This window comes from Callorhinus ursinus, unplaced genomic scaffold, assembly GCF_003265705.2.
Source record: "Callorhinus ursinus isolate GAN/ISIS: 27379988/994484 unplaced genomic scaffold, GSC_fseal_2.0 scaffold5, whole genome shotgun sequence".
NCBI lineage: Eukaryota > Metazoa > Chordata > Mammalia > Carnivora > Otariidae > Callorhinus > Callorhinus ursinus.
In genome coordinates this window covers 48,869,585-48,888,319 of record NW_027397067.1, presented here as the reverse complement: position 1 = coordinate 48,888,319, position 18,735 = coordinate 48,869,585, and the positions used below count along the sequence as shown (strand labels likewise).

Sequence of the window (18,735 nt, the reverse complement as noted above, 5' to 3'; positions counted from 1 at the left end):
AGTATGGAGTTGGTAGCGGCGGAGAGCACCAGAAGAAATGCAATCTTTGAACTGGGCTGGGTATTTCAATGGAATAGGGTACAGTTTTAAAAGCAGCTGTAGGGGGTGCCTGGGTGACTCATTGGTTAAGCATCTGATTCTAGATTTCAGTTCAGGTCTTGATCTCAGGGTCCTGAGATGGAGCCCAGTTCGGGGCTCTGTGCTGATCATGGAGCCTGCTTAAGACTCTCTCTCCCCTTCTGCCCCTCCCTATCCCACCCCAGCCCCAGCTCAAGCTCTCGCTCTCTCTCTCAAAAAAAAAAAAAAAAAAAAAAGAGCATCTGTGCGATGAGAAAGGCACTTTGAAGAATCTAGGCTAACTGGGTCGAAGTGGGCAAACTTCAGTAAGGACATCTTCAGGACCACCTGCCTGGCAAGGCTGCCCCATATTTGGCAAGGAACCACAAATGAGCATGCTTGTCCCAGGCCCTACCTGTTGCAGGGCCCCGATCTGATGAGGCACAGTGGGGTAGGAGTCAGGATGGCAGACTAAAAAGGAGTAAGTACTGGAAATGAAGATTTAGCCATCCCATAATAACCATCTCATACCCACACGTAGGTACACACACACCATATACTCCCAGTTACCAAGGCAACCAGTCCTTGAAGCTGTACTTTTTTTTTTTCCACACTAGATCTTTTCAACCATTTTTCCTTAGAGTGCAGCTCTGGCCTTTGACTCTGCTGAGAAGTACCACACCTCCTGGGGAAATGCTGTTAAATCTAACTTTTACCAGGTCCCTTGTGAAGGCTTATGTCTTATCCTCATTTCTGACACTGAATTGAGCCAACACATCATTTGGAAACTTGCTGAAAGCACCAGCGACACAAAGTAACCATTATGATTACTACCGTGAGTCAGAAACATTAGAGACAAATATAGTGTTATGTCTTATACCATTTTCACTGACAGTTCTTGCTTTTTTAAAAAAAGGGACTCACCAAGTTCATATGAAAAAGGAGCCAGCTTTGGTCCTACAAGATGGAGGGACTGATTCTTAAAATTAAAACGGCAGCTCTTATGTAGGAAGCATGGATTTAGGATTATTGAACTTTTAAGAGTATTTCACATTTCTTTCCTCCTCCTTATAATATACAGTATGCTTCAAATTAACCTCATTTTCTATCTCAGATTTCATTATTCAAAAATGCCAACAACATAAAAGGGTCCGGAAAGAGTTAAAATATTTTATGCAAATAAGAATCTAGCTTTTGACAACATCCATATACTAAGTAGTGAGGTATTTTCCTTTTCCACCAACACATTTATGACTAAAGGTCAGTCTGTGGCAACAGACTATTTTCATCTCTACTCTACAATTATTAGTGTCTCCTTTAAATAAAAAAAAATCTGATGTGTGACCCACAGAGAAAGTTCTTTGCATATTCTTCTGTTAAATTTCTGCTACAGGGAGAATGGTAAGAGTATGTAATTTACAGCCCTAGTCCACACCTGTGCCCTGCCTCATATGAAGCACCGAGGCACCACAGGGTGGAGAGGGAGTCCTCACTCCGGAACACCTGCTGGAGAAGTAAGCTTAAGTGCAGAACTAGTGATGGGGTGGGCGGGCGTGCATTGTGCCCTGGATCCTGGTTTTCGCAGCCCGAGGGGAACTCCTTCCCTGCAGGGAGAGAAGGGGAAGCGAAGAGGAGGACTCCACCCAGGCAATCTGGGTCAGGCGCTGTGTCTGTAAATCAAGGCAGAGACGGTCCAGGCAGCGGGTGGATGGAGACGTGGCCGGATCGGGTCCACAGGGGCCGGCGTGGGGCGTGGGGAACGAAGCGGGACAGAGGCGAAGTCAGGCGGGCCGGGGCGCGCGTGGGCTGAGGAGCAGGTGTGCGTGCCAGGTGGGCTGTCCTCCCAGCGATGCATGCGTCCCTGCACTGAGCGAGCACTGGCGGAGGCAGGGAGCTGGGTTCCCCGCGGTTCCGGAGATTGGCTGAGCCTCTGTAAGGGTCTCGCGCTGACCCCACTCCCTGGGCCTGGGTCTGTCTGTCTGTCTTCCTCACCGCCCCCCCCAACCCCCTACCACCCGCACGGAAATCTCTGGCTGCCCCTGGCGCCCCGTATCCCTCCCGCTTCTCTCTCGGCTCCGGCCTCCCGGCGCCTGGGGTCCGCAGGAGCCGCTTCACTCACCCGCGTGCAGGCCGCCCGCCTCGGGGCCGCTGTCGGTGGCTGCGGCGCTGGGCGGCGCGTCCGAGTCGGTGTAGGTGAGCCAGGTGGACTCGGTCTCCCGGGTCCAGCTCTCGTAGTAGCGGGGCTCGATGGCATCGGCCCGGCTCCCGCCACAGCCCATTCTCCCGCGCGGCGATCGCGCCCGGCGGCCCCTCGGTTCGCGGCTCGGGCTCGGGCTCGGGCTCCCGCTCCCGTGGCAGTGGCGGCGGCTGCTCAGCCCCAGCGGCACAGCCCAGGCGGCGGCGGCGGCGACATCGTGTCCCCGCCCGCCCGCGCCGCAGCCAGGCGCCCAGCTCCCGCCGCGCCCCCCGCCCCCCACGCGTCGCCCTCTCCCCGCGCCCCTCCTCCCCTCCTCCCAGGCCCTCCCTTCCCTCGTTCCCCTCCCCACCCCCTCGTCCCCGGCTCCCTCCCTCAGAACGCCGGAGCTGGTCGGGGACGCAGGAGCGGTGGCCAGAGAACGAGAGGAAGGCGGGGTCCCAAGAGGGGTTCGGCTTCGCGGGCTGGGGTTACGCTCCCAGGGTCCTGCGCATCCATGCGTCCGCACACTCCCCAGTTCATCCATTCATCTATTCATCCATTCATGCATGTATCCTTCTTCCAACTTTCCTCCTCTCCTTCCTTCCTCCCTCCCTCCCTTCCTTCTTTCCTTCCTCCTTTTTCCCCCTCCTTCCTTCCTTCCATTCATCTATTCTGGGAAGAACTGAAGCGCTTGGGAAGGGATCCCAAGCGTTCTGGCCACTTGTTTCAAAAGCAGTGAAGCTGAGGACAATCTACCCCAACCTCCCGCCAAAAAAAAAAAAAAAAAAATGGACAGAAAGTAATGCCGCTAAGAATTAAGGAACAGTCAGAGAACTTTTCTGGTCTTAGCTGGTTTGGAGAGTAGGGAATGGGGCCTATGATTTCTGAGGGAGTTGGGTTAGACTCTATCACTAACACCTCTCCAGTTCTGTGACTTTTAACTTTGTTTTCAAAGAAAGCAAAACAGAACCACGAACTGTTGAGCATCCAGGACACCCTCTCTGGATGCGGCTGGGAGCATGGCTGGCTTCCCTCCAAGCCCACCTGCAGCCTTGACATTCCTGTATGCACAGCCCAGTTGTCAGCCCTTCATTCATTCCCTGTTGCACACTCAGCAACTTGTTGCACACTAGAGCTCAGACCTGGGTGGGCCAATGAATTTGCCTGTCCCAGAGAAGCCAGACACCTGGTAAAAGAAAACTGCCCTGGGCACCTGGGTGGCTCAGATGGCTAAGCGTCTGCCTTTGTCTCAGGTCACCATCCCAGGACCCTGGGATCAAGTCCCGCATCAGGCTCCCCGGGAACCTGCTTCTCCCTCTGCCTCTCTCTCTCTCTCCGGCCCGGCCCCCCCATCTTGTCTCTTATGAATAAATTAAAAAAGAAGAAGAAAACTGCCCTTAAAGGAGAGGGCTGGAAAGGGGAAGAACTGGAAGAATAAATCCTCAGTGATCAAGCTCTGCCAGAATAGAACATGATGTTGAATGAGTATCGTTTTCATTCATTCAACATATATTTACTAAATACCTATTATGGCAAAACATTGCTAGTATATATATATATAACACCCATATAATATACTGTGTATATTACTCATTGTATATAGGCTGTAGTGTGTACTGTTTGACACACCTTATAAAGTATATAGAATAAAGGTATAGTATTCATTATATCCTACATAATGTATAGAATGTAGGCTACATTGTCTATAATACGTAGCATCTCGTAAACAGACCAAGCCTAGGGCATTGCCTTCAAATACTGTTCAACAAATATTTTCTTAATAAATGAATGACAAGAGGCAATATGGGGATGGGGTTAAGAGCACAAATCTAGGGCCCAACTCTCTAAGTTTGGAGCTTGGCTCTGACACTTACCAACTGAATGGCCTTGGGTAAGTTTCCTAACCGCTCTGTGCCTCAGTTTCCTCATCTGAGAATGGGGATAATAAATGGTCTAAGTACGTGTAAAGTGCTTGGGAGTGTGCCTGGCACATAGAAAGCGCTCAATCAATGTTAGCGATCATGCACATTTGGGGCAAGAAGCAAAAATGGCATCTCTGTCCCTTAAGAAGGAAATCACTGAAATGATATTTTCACATGAGATAATGTCTGTGAAGTTCTTAGCACACAGCAGAAGTTTGGTAAATCGTATTTTTTCTTTTCCCTCCTTCCCTTTTCCTTCCTTTATGATGTTACTAGCAACCTTCCTGCAAATTTCTTACCACCATTCCTACATAATCATCATCGACAGAGCAACGTTCTATTTTTTCATGGAATCTCTTCTGCTGTTATATAACACCACAGATTCAGACAATTTTTGAACCTAGAAAAAGTTAGAGATCAGCTGATCCAGTCCTTTGATTTTACCAACTAGGAAATCATAGTCCAGAGAGGTTTGTGGTATCACCCAAAATCACAAAGTAAAGTGTGATCTCTGGCAGAAATGAAGTTTCAATCCGTGTGCTTGGGCCTCTGACTGCTGGGTCTGTACACTTTTAATTATAACTCTTTAGTTGGTACTGAATTTTCTCCAAAACTTTAGAAGCAAATGTAATAAATTAAATGTAAATATGTAAAGTGTAGTAATTTATCTTAAACCATCTGTTCCGAATCTATAACTCAACTGGCCTGAATTGGTCACCTTTTCCCATCAAGTTTAAAGGAAACAACAGGGACATTCAGTGGGTTAAGCGTCCAACTCTTGACCTCAGCTCAGGTCTTGATCTCAGGTTGTGAGTTCAAGCCCTGCATTGGGCTCCATGCGTGGAGCCTACATACATACAATAAAAGCAACAACAAAAAATAACTATTTTAAAGGAAGGAAGGTTGCAACAAGGAATTGAAAGCCTTAGCCAAAGCCATCCTGAGCAATGAAGTAGATTATGCCTTTAAAAACTATTGCAGAGGGGCACCTGGGTGGCTCAGTTGGTTGGGTGACTGCCTTCGGCTCAGGTCATGATCCTGGAGTCCTGGGATGGAGTCCTGCATCGGGCTCCCTGCTCAGCAGTGAGTCTGCTTCTCCCTCTGACCCTCCCCCCTCCTGTGCTCTCTCTCTCTCATTCTCTCTCTCAAATAAATAAATAAAATCTTAAAAAAACAAAAACAAAAAACTATTGCTGAATGGTATTTGTAACATGATGGGATTCTCAGAATGAAGTATCTGTGGCTTTAAGAGCCCCTGTGGTGGGTATCACCCCTGGCTTGTTTCTGTGGAAACTAGAGCAGAGGGCTTTATGGACCAAATCCCTTTCACCTCCAGATCTTATTTATGTGGCCTAGCATCACAGAGCTCTGCCCAACTGTCAGCGAGCTGAAGAAAGGCAACCTTCACTGAGACAGTCACAGTCCAAGACAGAACAGAAGCTCTGCAGGACCTTCAACCTGCCCTCAGGATCAGTCATCTGAAAAAAGAATTCAGACGGATTCACTGCCTTCTACGTTTTGAATTTTACAAGCAAAAAAGTAACACAAATGAGCAGCTATAGCAGCAGTAATTCTGGCCAACAGGATGCAGACCCCAGGTAAATCTCTTTAGTCCTGAATGCCAAACTTCAGCAAGTACCCCACAACTCCACATTCAGTGAGCAAACCAGAACTGTAGCCCCATGCCCTCTGTCTGGAGGATTCTCAAGTAGTTTCCACTGAACATCCCTCCTGTTCCCCAATCTTGACTAGCTGACACATCCTCATGGATCTACAAATTGTAATTTTGTTTTAAAGGAAAAGAGCTCCATGTTAGCGCCCCAAAGCACAAAATCTAATTGCATTCCTCACGTCTGGGTAAAAAAAAGTCAGCAAAGTGTCACATGGGCCCATTTCCTCCTCTCTCACCCTTAAAAAATGACTCCATCCCTGGGGAGATGTGTGGCACTGGAGTTCAGGAAATACAAGGTAAACATGACAACTGGAGTAAAAACAAGGAGAAACTGAAATATTAAAACAGCAAGAAGATAAATGAGTTTTGGATTTGGTTTAAGAAGTGAGAAAGGGTGAAAGCGGAAACTTGGAAAAAAGAAAGTAATTGCATGTTACCCCAAAACCTGGATATAGCAAATTAAATTTAAATGTGAAACTAAACACTGTAAATTCTTCCCCATGAATCTTTAAACCAAGTAAGTCTCAGGAGAGGAGAGGTCAGCTCCTCTGGGTTAATTCTAAAGAGATTCAGCAAATTCCTTCAATGTCTTCAGAATTTATCTCGGCTCCTGGATGAATGTCCTGTGGAGCTTTGTTATATCCCAGAGGAAAACCCAGGACAAAGCAGTTGCCAGTGTTTCCAAGTTTCTGATTTCACTATAGTTCCTTTCCGTGTAGGACTAGCTCATTGATAAGGTGTAATGAATAACCGATTTGTTCTCTCAATGGGGAGAATGAGCCAAATTCTCCTGGAAATGGCCTGGAGAGGAAAATCAGATGATGAAGTGGATGTGTGAGGTTTTAAAATGACAGGACTTCAAACTGTAGACTATAATAGTTAGAAGAAAAGGGGACTGAATTAGAAGTGAGAAGAGATCGAGAGAGCCAGAGTCCCACAGGACTAATTCCAGAGACAACTGTGAAAGCCCAGAGAAGGTTTTGATAAAGTGTGCACAGAGCACGACCTAGCACTTTGGCGCCCTCATTATCTATGTCCCCTAGCATCACCCTGGGTGAATTCACAGTGTTGTTTCTGAACTTCCTCTTCACTTGAAACAAGGAAAGGTTGAATCATTTGCCAAAGGTTACTCTAAATATCATGAAGAGGAAGATTAGAGCCTAGATCTCAGTCCGTACGCAGGGAGGCTTCCCTCTCTTTAGAGCAAAGGAAGGGCAGGTTGTAACTTCTGCCCGAGTTTGTAGAAAGAGCATTTTCTATGGCTTTGCATGTTGCTGTCTTTATTTAAAGTGCAGTATTTATTAAGAACAATGGTCCCAATTCCATGCATCAGCTCTCTCTGATCGAGCCTTCACCTTGAACCCAGAAGATTCTGACAGCACGTGAATCGGAAAAGTAGCTTGAGAACCAGCAGGCACTTGTCAAAATATAATCTGACGAAGAGAGAGGAACTGAAAGAGAGAACAGATTCGGTCTGCTGCTGCTGGCGGGGGATTGCAAGTTTACAATGCCAAGAGCCTAGGAGTGCAGGGTTTGGGTTTTTAAGGCAAAGCTCGAGGACAGGAACAGAATGTTCTCCTCACCTCTGACCATGGCCTGGAGCACGGAGGCAAACTGTGGCTTGGAGCTCTTGACTGTTCTCAGAAATGTTCATGTAGCCCAGAGTAGGCCAGATCATTGAGACTCTTTCTCTGAAAGAAAGCACATACAATTTTTTGTTTGCTGTTTGCTTACCTACGGGACACTTAACCTGGACCTCCGATCATTAAAGAGATGTGGTGTATCTTATTTATTTCCCTTTGAAAAGAGTTGCTTGCCTTACTGAGTCAGAACAAATAAAAATGAATCCCAGGCAAGTGAAAACATACAAATTAATTTTCATATTTATTATATTGCTCCTTAGGGTAGGGCAGGCTGTTAACTGTACTTATATATAATGTTAGACCACAGCATGGCAAAGCTCAGGGGAACAGATGGTGACTTTTGTTCATCTTTCCCAGATGAGGGCAAAAAGGACCACAGTCAGTTACTCTGTTGACGCCATCCTGGTTGTTGCCATTGGAACTGCCCGCCTTCATCAGGGAAGGTATAGATGTAAGAGACAGGGGTGAGATGCAGGAAAGTCAGGCCATCTCTCAATCCTGTCCCTGTAAAATTAACATGGAAAGGAGGTTGAGTTTGCTTTCTGCTTGTCTTCAGTCAACAGAAAAGTAATCGCCTTATCCTACAGGAAAAACATGACTTCCTGATTCTCGTAAAGAGAGGGAAGGAAAAAAATGAGCAGGGCAGACACCAGGTCTTTCATTTGTAAGAACCCAGTGAAAACACTGCCTCCTGAAAGAGCTGGTCGCTCAAGGGCTGATGGGAGAGCAGCTGAGGCAGCAAGCGGGGCATTCTGAAGACTGAAGTTGTCCAGATACATGAAGCGCCCAATACACTGCCCAGGAAAGGAGGGTCCATCTGACTCTGCCTACATTTCAGGGTCATTAAATCAAGGATTTAAAGTGTTTTTAGCATTTTTCCTCCCTCAAATGAACCTGTGTTCCAATTCGGACTCCGATGCTTACTCATGTGAGACGAGAGGCACTGTTCTGTGCCTTGCTCTCATCTATGAAATGGACATAAACACAGTACCTGCTTCACAGTGTTGCTAAGAGGGGACAGTGAACACAAGTCCTAACACATGGCGAGTGTTCAACAGAGGCTAGCTATTGTTTTAATCTTCAAAACCGTTTTATTATCATCATTGTTATTCCTTGACTGGCTGGGACGGCTAGGTCTTCTTTCTGTCCTGCTTTTGACATCGCAGGGCTGACCTTACATGTTCTCCTTCAACCTCCTTAAAGTCTTGGCCTCCTCAGAGGAAGACAGAGTGGGAACAAGCTAAGTGAACCCCAAGGGGGCTCTGAATGTATGGAGGCACCTCTTCCTTCGTGTCTCCACCTCTGGCCAGAGAAGCAGAGCCAATAGGCAGGACCAGCTTTCTGCACAGATGCAGCTGCATTTTTCACCCAGAGGTGACATGGAAACCAACTGGGGGCTCTGGAGGGTGACCATCCCTGCAAGAATGTCCTTTCTGATAAACAGTGTATCAGATGGACCTTTGGTACACACGGACAGGCTTCCCAGACTGCAGCAGGTACGCTCAGGGGGGAGACAGTGGTCTCCCACCCAGCTCCTATGACTAATTCTAGCTAACAGTTATGGGACACTTATATGTCCCAGTCTCTCTATAATAGGCACTTTGCATATGGATTAGCTCATTTAATCCTCACAGCAATGCTAGGAGGTAGGTGCTATTAAAAGCCCCATTTTTATAACAAGACACTGAGACTTACAGAGGTTAAGTGACTCGTCGAATGTCAAGCATAATACCAAAGCCAAGATTTGAACACAGGTAGAGGCAACACCGAAGGGCACCCATCAATCACACTGCCAGTGCCAGTCGTCCACTGGAAGCTGTTCAGATGCGGCTGGCTACCTGCAAACATCTAAGGAGAGGTCTTCTCCAAGGGCAACCCCATTTGGAAAAGCTCCATGTGGGGCGCCTGGGTGGCTCAGTTGGTTAAGCAACTGCCTTCGGCTCAGGTCATGATCCTGGAGTCCTAGGATCGAGTCCCGCATCGGGCTCCCTGCTCAGCGGGGAGTCTGCTTCTCCCTCTGACCCTCTTCCCTCTCGTGCTCTCTATCTCTCATTCTCTCTCTCTCAAACAAATAAATAAAATCTTAAAAAAAAAAAAAAAGAAAAAGAAAAGCTCCATGTGTTCCTACTATTCACAGGAGGAAAAATGAAGATTAGCAGAGCCTTGGGAGAAATTTTCCAGTTTCAAGCAGTGTCTATGCTTTTAGTAATCCTATTTGGAATTGAGAAAAATGAAACAGTTACTGCAAATAGGATGAAAAATACTCCACACTTTAGAACTCCCTCGTAAACAGTCACATGACCAAATCCAGGAACAAGCCAGAGTATGAGAACAATGATTTGATCTCTATGTTGATTATCTATATTGCATAGGGTGTTCATCCTGGCAGTGCTGGGGAGAAACAAGCTAGTAAAAATTATGTGTGGGCTGGGAGAATGTTTTATCTGCATTGTTGATTTTACCTCCTGATAGATTCCTTCATAAGGTTGAATTAATGCACTGATGTGCATTTCAAGTTCTCAGCTAACAACAAGCAACTCACTTAGGAATATCAGAGAATGGGGTGCCTGGGTGGCTCAGTCGTTAAGCGTCTGCCTTCAGCTCAGGTCATGGTCCCAGGGTCTTGGGATTGAGCCCCGAGCCCCGCATCGGGCTCCCTGCTCAGCGGGAAGCCTGCTTCTCCCTCTCCCACTCCCCCTGCTTATGTTCCCTCTTGCTGTCAAAAAATAAATAAAATCTTAAAAAAAAAAAAGGAATCTCAGGGAAATGCTGCCATCACAGGTCAGAAAGCAGGCGGTTTCATGCTTATCAAAGCATCTCAAATAATAATAGAAGTAGGATGGGGGAGGGGGGAGAGAAAAGGCACCTTCCTGAATAAGCCCGAGACAGGAAGCACAGTGTATCTCTTTTGGTCCCTCAAAAATGTATGGAGACATTTTAGGGGGAAAAGGTACGGGGTGGGGAGATGATTAGAGAATTAAAGAAAAGTAAGTGGTCATGGTGAGGAACATGTTAAAGCTAAACATCTAAACCTCCCTGGACAAAGCTCGGGGGAACTCTACTTGCTTCAGAGACTGAAAGCCTCCTGGGAAGAAGACTTGGGAAAAGCAAGCTTGCTCATAAATGAAGGTCTTGGCAGTCAGAAAGAAGGAAGGCTCTTAGTGCAGCCTCACAGTGGTTATCCAGATTCACCTCCTGTCCCACGTAAGTCCCCAGGCTTCTGAATTCTCTTCCTCTAAGAACTTGTGCCCAAGCCTGTAGAAAGGAGGCGAATGGAAGCAAAATGAGAAAACAGTTCCACTCGAAGCTGTCTGTGGTGGTTGCCAGGGGTGGGGGGTGGAGAGCAGGCAAAATGGGTGAAGGAGGTCAAAAGGTAGAATTTCCAGTTTTAAAATAAATAAGTCCCGGGGATGTAATGTAGAACACGGCGACCATAGGTAATGATACTGTGTTGCATATTTGAGCATTGCTGAGAGTAGATGAATGGTAACTAGACCTCTTGTGGTGATCATTTCACAATAGGTACAGATATGGAATCGCTATATTGTCCATCTGAAGTCAATGTCAATTATACCTCAATAAATGAGATTTTTAAAAATTTTACAGCTGTCTGATACTAGGGCATAAGTTTCACTCCTCTGGCACTCTACTAACCAGATGAAACATACAGAAAAGTAGGAGAGGTGTGTGGTCTGGCATGTCTAGGGCTCCTAACAGGAGACTGCAGTGCCTAGAAGTGGTGGCATCCAGGGAAATAACAAGGGTGCCCAGCAGAGAAGCCATGGCATCTGGTAGCGACATGGCAACAAGTGTGGATTTTGTTATAAGAACAACACAAAGTATTTTTCTCAGAAGAGAAACTAATCCGCTGTTCGGTTTTTAAAAGATCACTTGTGTGGAGAACTGATTTTAGGGAGCCAAGAAAAAAAGTAGGGAGACCAGTTCACAGACTGCTGCAATCATCAAAGCAAGAGACAGACAACAGCAGCTCATAGGCTTCGGAAGGTGGCAGTGAAGATGGGGAAAATGGACAGACTAGAGGCACATTACGGAGGGAGAGTCAGAAAGGCCGGCTGATGTTTTGGATGTCAGGGGTAAGGAAGAGGGAGAAAACAAGAATGACTCTCTGATTTCTGCTTGAGTAGCAGGGTGGGTAATAAAGACTTGATAAGAAATAAATTTAGAGAAAAAAAATCAGGAGTTCTGTTTTAGATGCTTCGAAATTAAACATGTCTGGGAGTTGAGAGAAGACGGGAGATCAAGGAAGGTCAGTGGTGGAGCCACGAACAAAAGTGTGGGGTTCCCTAAGGAGAGAGAAGAGAGCGGAGAGGGAGAGAAGGGAGAGAAGGGAGGGTGGTCTGGGACCAGCCCTGAAGAAACCACTCTTCAGAGGACGGGCAGAGGAAAATGAACTTGAGAAGAACATGAGAAGGGGACATCAAAGAAGCAGGAGGTGGTGTCCTAGAAGCAGAGAGAAAAGGACCTGCCAAGAAGAGGGCATTCAGTTCTGACAATAGCTGCTGAGAGGTGGTGCAGGTCAGGGACAAAGAACAGCGTGCTGGATTTGGGAACATGGAGTCACTGGTGACCTTGGTGAGAGAGAGGTCAGTGGGGCCGGAGCCAGAGGATGGGCCAATAAACAAATGAACACACGCATCCAACTCTACTCCCTCTTGAAACCCCACATAAACCCCAATAACAGGACTAACTTTTCCGTAAACCCAGAAGGACAGTGAGAAGGGGAGAGCACAAAACCACCACATCTTGAAAGCTGAAAATCCCATAGATAAGCTGTAACTGATAAAGCAGATTGAAGAAAGCTGGATCCGAGTCAGTAGTGAGGAAGCCTCAAACCAACACAACTGACACTTTCAAAGTCGCAGAGATTGGCGGCACTAGGAAACTTTAAAAGTAGAGGTAAGGTAAGGGGGCTGGGAATTGGCATGAGAACAAGGAGAATTGGTTGAAAGCAGTCTTAAAAATAATTGTATATGCAGAACCCCCACCATGTCCTGAATAGTCTTTTACTGCTCTCCCTCAGATGGGCTTCATTCTCTGGAAAGATAAAACAATGGGTCTCTCTCTAGGCTGGGGTACCAAGCAGGAAGATGAGGAGACTGTACGCTTACGTGTACTGAGACTCCTCGGGGCTCTTCCCCCTCCTCACCTTCCAGAACACAGGCAGGGAAGATTCTCTTGGGAAACTGTCCAGTCCAGAGGCAAGATACCTGCATCAGGGTTACCCAAGTGAACAGCCAGGCCAGAGTGCCCTCCTATGAAGCTCACAGTTGATAAGCTCTACTCATGTTAACAAAGCTTCAAACCAGCTTTTTGGCCCCCACTGTCAAGCATAAGCAGACAGCAACTATTACAAGATATGTGAAGAAAGCCTGTCATGTGAAAGAGCTACTTGGAGAAAATAAAGACTATATAAGAGGGGAAAAAAGCCTCCAGAAAATGATGTTTAGTATCCTCAGAGATATTAGAGGAGATGCAACAACCATGAAAGAAAAACAGATTGCAAGTAAAACAGAACCTTCAGAGAACAAACAACAACAAACTAGAGCCCTTGGAAATTAAATTTAAGATGGCAGAAATGAAAGACTCAGTAGAAGGGCTAGAAAAATAAAACTTAGGCAAAAAAGCCATTAAGATGGAGTACAGGAAAGAAAATATACAGAATTTAGAGGATCTGCCTAGGAGTTCCAATACCCAAATAATAGGAATCCCAGAAAGAGACATGAAAACAGAGGGAAGGAAATCATCAATGAAATAATTCAAGAAAATTTTCTAGAGTTGAACTGTCGAAATAGATGAAGGCAAAACTATCCCGAAGCACATCATTGTAAAATTTCAGAACACTGGGGACACAGAGGAGAGCCTACAGGCTTCACAAGAGAAAACAGGTAACATTCAGAGGATTAAGAATCAGAATGTCTTTGGACTTCTCAATCATAACACTGGAGGCTAGATCACAGTGGAACATTGCCTTGAAAATTCTGAAGAAGTTATTTTCAACCTAGATTCTTTTTATACCCAGCCCAACCATCTATTAAGTAAAAGCTTAGAATTCAGGCAGTTCCATTTGCAAGGTCCCCCCAAATTTACCTCCCATCCACTTTTCTCAAGAAGTAACTGGAAGATGTGCCCCACAAAAGGAAGGAAGAAGAGTTTAGACTCAGGACCGAAGAAAAAGATGAAGAGAATCCCAGGCTCATGGTGAAGGGACCTCCTAAGAGACAGTGCCAACTACACCAGCTCAGGAAGGCGGACTGGAGAAGAACTAAATTTGTAAAGGTCAGAAGGTCCTGGAAGAGACTTCCTCAAGAGGATAAACAAAATTGATAGCTAAATCTAAATGATTTGAGAGGAGAGTTAAATAGTGACAGCTTGAAGTTGAACTGGTGATAAGTACATGGAAACTAAGCAAATAAAAAAAAGGCATTCCCAGGGAAAATTAAAGATTGTATAAGAAAGAAAAAGTCATCTAGATTTATGACATAGCTCAACTCTCAATATCTTAATAAAATAAAAACTGATTTTTGAATCAAGCAAAACTGTAACGTAACCATATCCTTAACCTGATGTAAGAGTGTATGTGAGTGCTGTGGGAAGAAAAATTATGGAAAAAATGAGAGTCAAATCCTCACTCTCTCTAAGGGGGAGTCAGCAGATAAAATTGCCTAAAAGTCCCTGAAATTGAGGGATCAAAAGCAACTTGATATTAGCATTTTATTTAAAAACACAGAGTTAAATGCCAAAAAGAAAATCAGCAAAAAGAATTATAAGTAGCTGTCTTTGATGGGGGAAGCAGAGTAGGGGACTGTTTTTCATAACAAGCCTTACAGAACTACTTGGCTAAAAAATGTGTGTGAATCACCTCACTAAAAATAGAACCCAAAGAGAAAAGAAGGTAAATGGAAAGTGAAGAAGTGATGGGGGCATGTATAGCCAAGTGTTTTTGAGATATTTGGTTCTAAAGGGGATTAGAATAGTGAGGATAGGGTAGCTTGGGTCAAGGGTGGGTTTTTTTTAAAGATGGGAAATGGAGCACATTTGGCATGAGAATTATTTACTGGGGGGGGGGGGGGGGGGAAAGGGGGGGGGGCGGAGGGGGGGGGGTGGGGGGGGAAAAAGCCCCGGGAAAGTTTAGAGGGAGGGAATCCCAAGCCCACAGAGTGGGGACAGATGTTGATATGGGAGGAACATCTCCTTCCCTGAAATGAGAGGGAAGAAAAAGATAGGTGCAGACACAAATAACACTGTAGAATTTGTTGGGACTCTGCTTTTTGCCTTGTCAGGCCTCAACAAGATACTCAGGGTGGAACCCAGTGGAATACACCAACAGTTATCTGAGAAGTCACACACAGACCATCTCCTGGCATGTTCCTGTCTCCTTCAACCCTCCTACGGTGTGGGACGCCAAACTGCCTCCACTGAATAACTCCCACGATGGATGTATTACCCTTTTATCTCACAGGAATAAGCACGTCTACATTTGAAAATAAAGACTTCCACTGGTCATGTGCTGGATTCAATATTCTGGAGGGCCCTCCTGCTGCAAAATGACTACACTTACAGATGCAACACTGGGCTTATAGGAAACTAGGGAAGTTGCCAAGGCACCCCTCCCCAGAAAAAGGAGCAGACCAGAAATGGAAATTCGAGCTGCAAGCAGTGATCAGGCAAGGAAGAACAGAACTGTCCTCTGAGCAAATGGTGGTAGCAGTGGCATGGTCCAGATACAACCCTTGAGCCAGCGGCGTGGAGGAGGAGCCAAGCCTTGGACTCTTCCGTTAGGCTATCATTCTAGTAGACGTCTGAGTGGTTCCAAGTTAGCAGCGCTTGGCAGAAACAGATGCAAATCCTTCCTGAAGAGCGCATCCCCAATTTAAACCTGGGAGATTCCCACAGATGAAGATCTAACAAATATGAGTGTACACTCAGAGACGGGCAGGCCGAGGAGGGGCAACACCACCATGAGTGAGAGTCAGCAGACATATTTTTACGAAAAGAGAGGAAAAGGAGATTAAAACAAACAAACAACCCCTGTGTTTTGCTTTCTCAAGTCTGGCCTTTGGAACACACATACCACTATCACCTGAGTTACTAAAATGCACATTCCTGGGTCCCAGTCCAGACCCACTGAGACAGGGCCCTGGGGGTTGAGCCTGGGAATCTGCATTAATACTCACTCCCCACAGAGAGAAAACCAGACACACAGACCTGGCCTTCCTTTCCGTAATCATATTCCTGTAGCTTTTACTGTCCACTCATCAAGATATGATCACAGCAGGCCCATCCATTCAAAAGCTAAAGCAAAACTTAAGAAAATAGCTAAACAAGATAGCGCCCCCTAGTGCCAGCAAGATAGGACGACGGAGTTGGCTTGGATCCTCTCTCCCCTGTTAGAAGCAACATGGCCCTAGTCTCTCCAGCCCCTGAGCGCCGCAGTCATCACTGTGGTGGAATCCTGCTCACACTTTTGTGACTATAATGCATCAAATACTGTGACTGAAGACGATGGGAAGTGGGGACCATAATAACTAACATCATAGCTTAATGTGTTCACCAGGCAGTTACAAGTGCTTAGAGAATCCATGGGTGGGCTGTTAGGAGACTGCAGAAGAGACTAAGAAGGGACTGGAAGAACTCACTCCAAAGAAAGATAGACATAGGCTGGGTCCAAAGACAATGAGCCCATTTCAAACAGAAGACTGATTTTGAGCACAACAGAGGCTCATTCTAATTTACTTGGCCCAACTTCCATGGCCCTTATCCTGGGGAGAATTTTGGACAAAAACAAACAAACAGAAAAGACAAAAATGCCAACAAAATATAGCACTGCTTTGAAATTTTGCATCTTGAGGAGCACGGGACAGGCTAGGAGGGTAATGTTAAATGCCTTGTGGGAAAATTGGCGATGGCAATAGCCAAAGTTGAATGGCAGCTATGGGCCACACAGGGTAGAGTACTGCAACAGTCCTTTCAGACTGGCATTACTGTTATTATTTTACAAATAAGAAAGCCGAGTTCAGAGAGGTTGAGTAACTTGTTCAATAACACACAGCAATAAATTGTGGAGCCAAACTTGAACCCAGGACTGCTCAACTTCATAAAGCACATTTTTAAGACTTTTTTTTCCCTGATGTGATTGTTTAAGTAGGTGATTTAATTTCAGGTTCTATATTTAGAAAAAGTCATTATGGGATGTTCAGTGAAAATTCCTTCTTTCACCCCTGCTACCAGCCACCCAGCTCCCCTCCTCATGGACAACCAGTGTCATTAGATTATGTGTGATATTCCAGAGATATTTTATGAATTTCATTTTGCTGCCCAAGTGATGGAAGATTATACATACTGTTCTGAACCTCACACTTTTTGCTGAGGAAAATGTCCTGTGGATCACTCCATACTGGTACATAAAGGGTTTCCTTGTACTGTTTTCCAGCTGTAGGATCTCATGGTGGTGTGGATGCCATGATCCTGTTTACCAGCCCCCCGTCAGTAGACATCATGGCATTTCCATTTTCAAATAGAGTAGCTGATGCACTTTACTCTGGGCAAACTCCGCACCTCTGCAGGGACCTTGTGATTCTCCCAGGGCAATCGGTCTCCTATAAGTTGAGAGACAGAGCAACACTCCCAGGTTACCTTAACCAGTGGGAGTTTATAGTGAAGGCAGGAAAGAAAGGAAATTGAAAACAGCTAGAGAACAGCAGGAGGCAGAGCAGCTTCTCCCAGGCACCAGGCACCTTTGCGCCCAAAGCAGGTGAGGTGTGCCGTGAGCTACCCTCACTCTGCTCCCAAAGCTCCCACTCCCATCCAGCGCAACTGAGTCCAAACATCTGCACAAAAGAGGGGAGGGTCTCCAGTGCATGGGCCCCTGGGGAGACTTGGGGAGTTGTTGGCTCATCCGAGACCCTGGGAGCAGGGCCCACCCCTCCTCCCACCAGCTGTAACCAAGGTGGTGAGGTCAAGTGGGTGAAAATGGGAGGGCCTGTGCATAAGGGGCCATTTCCCTGGAAGGGCTTGGAGCCCCTTAGAGGAAAACAGATGCTTTGGTGGTACCTCTAGCCCAGGGATTTCTGAACTGCTTGAGAGGAATTGAAGTGGACTGGAACTCCTACCAAGCAAGTGAGGCCAGAGTCACAGAGTGCCTCTTAAAGTTACTTTGTTCTTAGATTCAGTCTAAGGGGGAAAAAATGATTACATGGAACCACTTATAAAGCTTTCTAGGTTAAAAAACAAGCTCACGTACTTTAGTTCACCAAAGTCTCCGGAAGTGGCTATTATCAGTAGCAGTCCCATTTTAGGGATGAGAAAACTGACGCCTGCCAGGTTATGTGGGTTACCTGGGATCACAAAGCCAGTAAGCAGTGGAGCTGAGACTCAAATCCAGGCCCTGTGACTCCAGTTTGTGCTTCCTTCCGATTCCTCGTTGCTACAGTAGCCCCCCCTTACCAGCCGGGGCACATGCTGCAAGACCCACAGCGATGCCTGAAACCGAGGACAGTACCGAAGCCCAGACACACCTGTTGTTTCCTGGATGCACGTACCTCTGATGCAGTTTCATGTGTAAATCAGGCACAGCACGACATTAACAGCAACAACAGAAGAGAACAATTATAACAATATGCTGTAATAAAAGTTACGTGAACGTGGCCTCTCTCTCGGAATAGCTTACTGTAGGTACTCGCCCCTGTTCTTGGGAGGACGTGAGAGGACAGACCAACCACCTGCGGCGATCAGGTCACGTGAACGACGCAGGCATGCTGACGCAGGGTGAGGCTACTATTGACGTGTGCTGATTGGTCAGGAGGACCATCTGCGGCGGGCGGGGGCGGGCGGGGGCGGGCGGCGGGGAACGGAAACGGCCGGAAGTGAGACCACGGGTAAGGGGCCTTCTGCACGTGCCTTTTTGCTGTTCCCGAGTGGTGGTGCTGCCCATGCCCTCCGTTCGGCCCTCCGTCCCACTCCCTGTCTGGACTCTCTCGGCCTGTTGCCCTTTACTGGCTGGTCTAATTCTAAAAGACTGATGGCCCCCGCGTTCCTCTGCGCAGCCCAGGCCTTCCTCCAGAGTCCCATACTCGGATCGCTCATATCCTACTGGACACCCCCACGTAGCTGCCCAAGTCACCGCAAGGGCAACGTCTCCAAAATGAGACTGCTTGTCTCCCTAAACCGCTTCTCCTCCCTGCTCCCTGTCTCAGGAGCAGTGGCTGCCACTTCTCGAGCCCGCCGTCTGCCATTTTATACTGGCAG

General features: G+C 46.7%; 1 protein-coding gene across 2 annotated transcripts in view; it reads right to left on the bottom strand.

The window, feature by feature from the left end:
* The window catches only part of BAALC (BAALC binder of MAP3K1 and KLF4), a 108,068-nt gene extending 89,905 nt beyond the window's left edge, over positions 1-18,163 (bottom strand). The window contains exons 1-2 of one of the 2 annotated variants that reach the window (XM_025871499.2): positions 18,030-18,163; positions 7,411-7,518 (exon numbers count right to left, since the gene is read on the bottom strand). In XM_025871499.2, the coding sequence (XP_025727284.2) occupies positions 7,411-7,518; positions 18,030-18,046 (125 nt within the window). In that variant the 5' untranslated portion in view covers positions 18,047-18,163. Of the gene's footprint in view, positions 1-2,176; positions 2,521-7,410; positions 7,519-18,029 lie in introns of those variants that run through there. The other variant, XM_025871497.2, reaches the window with a different exon arrangement.
* Positions 18,164-18,735: the final 572 nt, after the last annotated feature.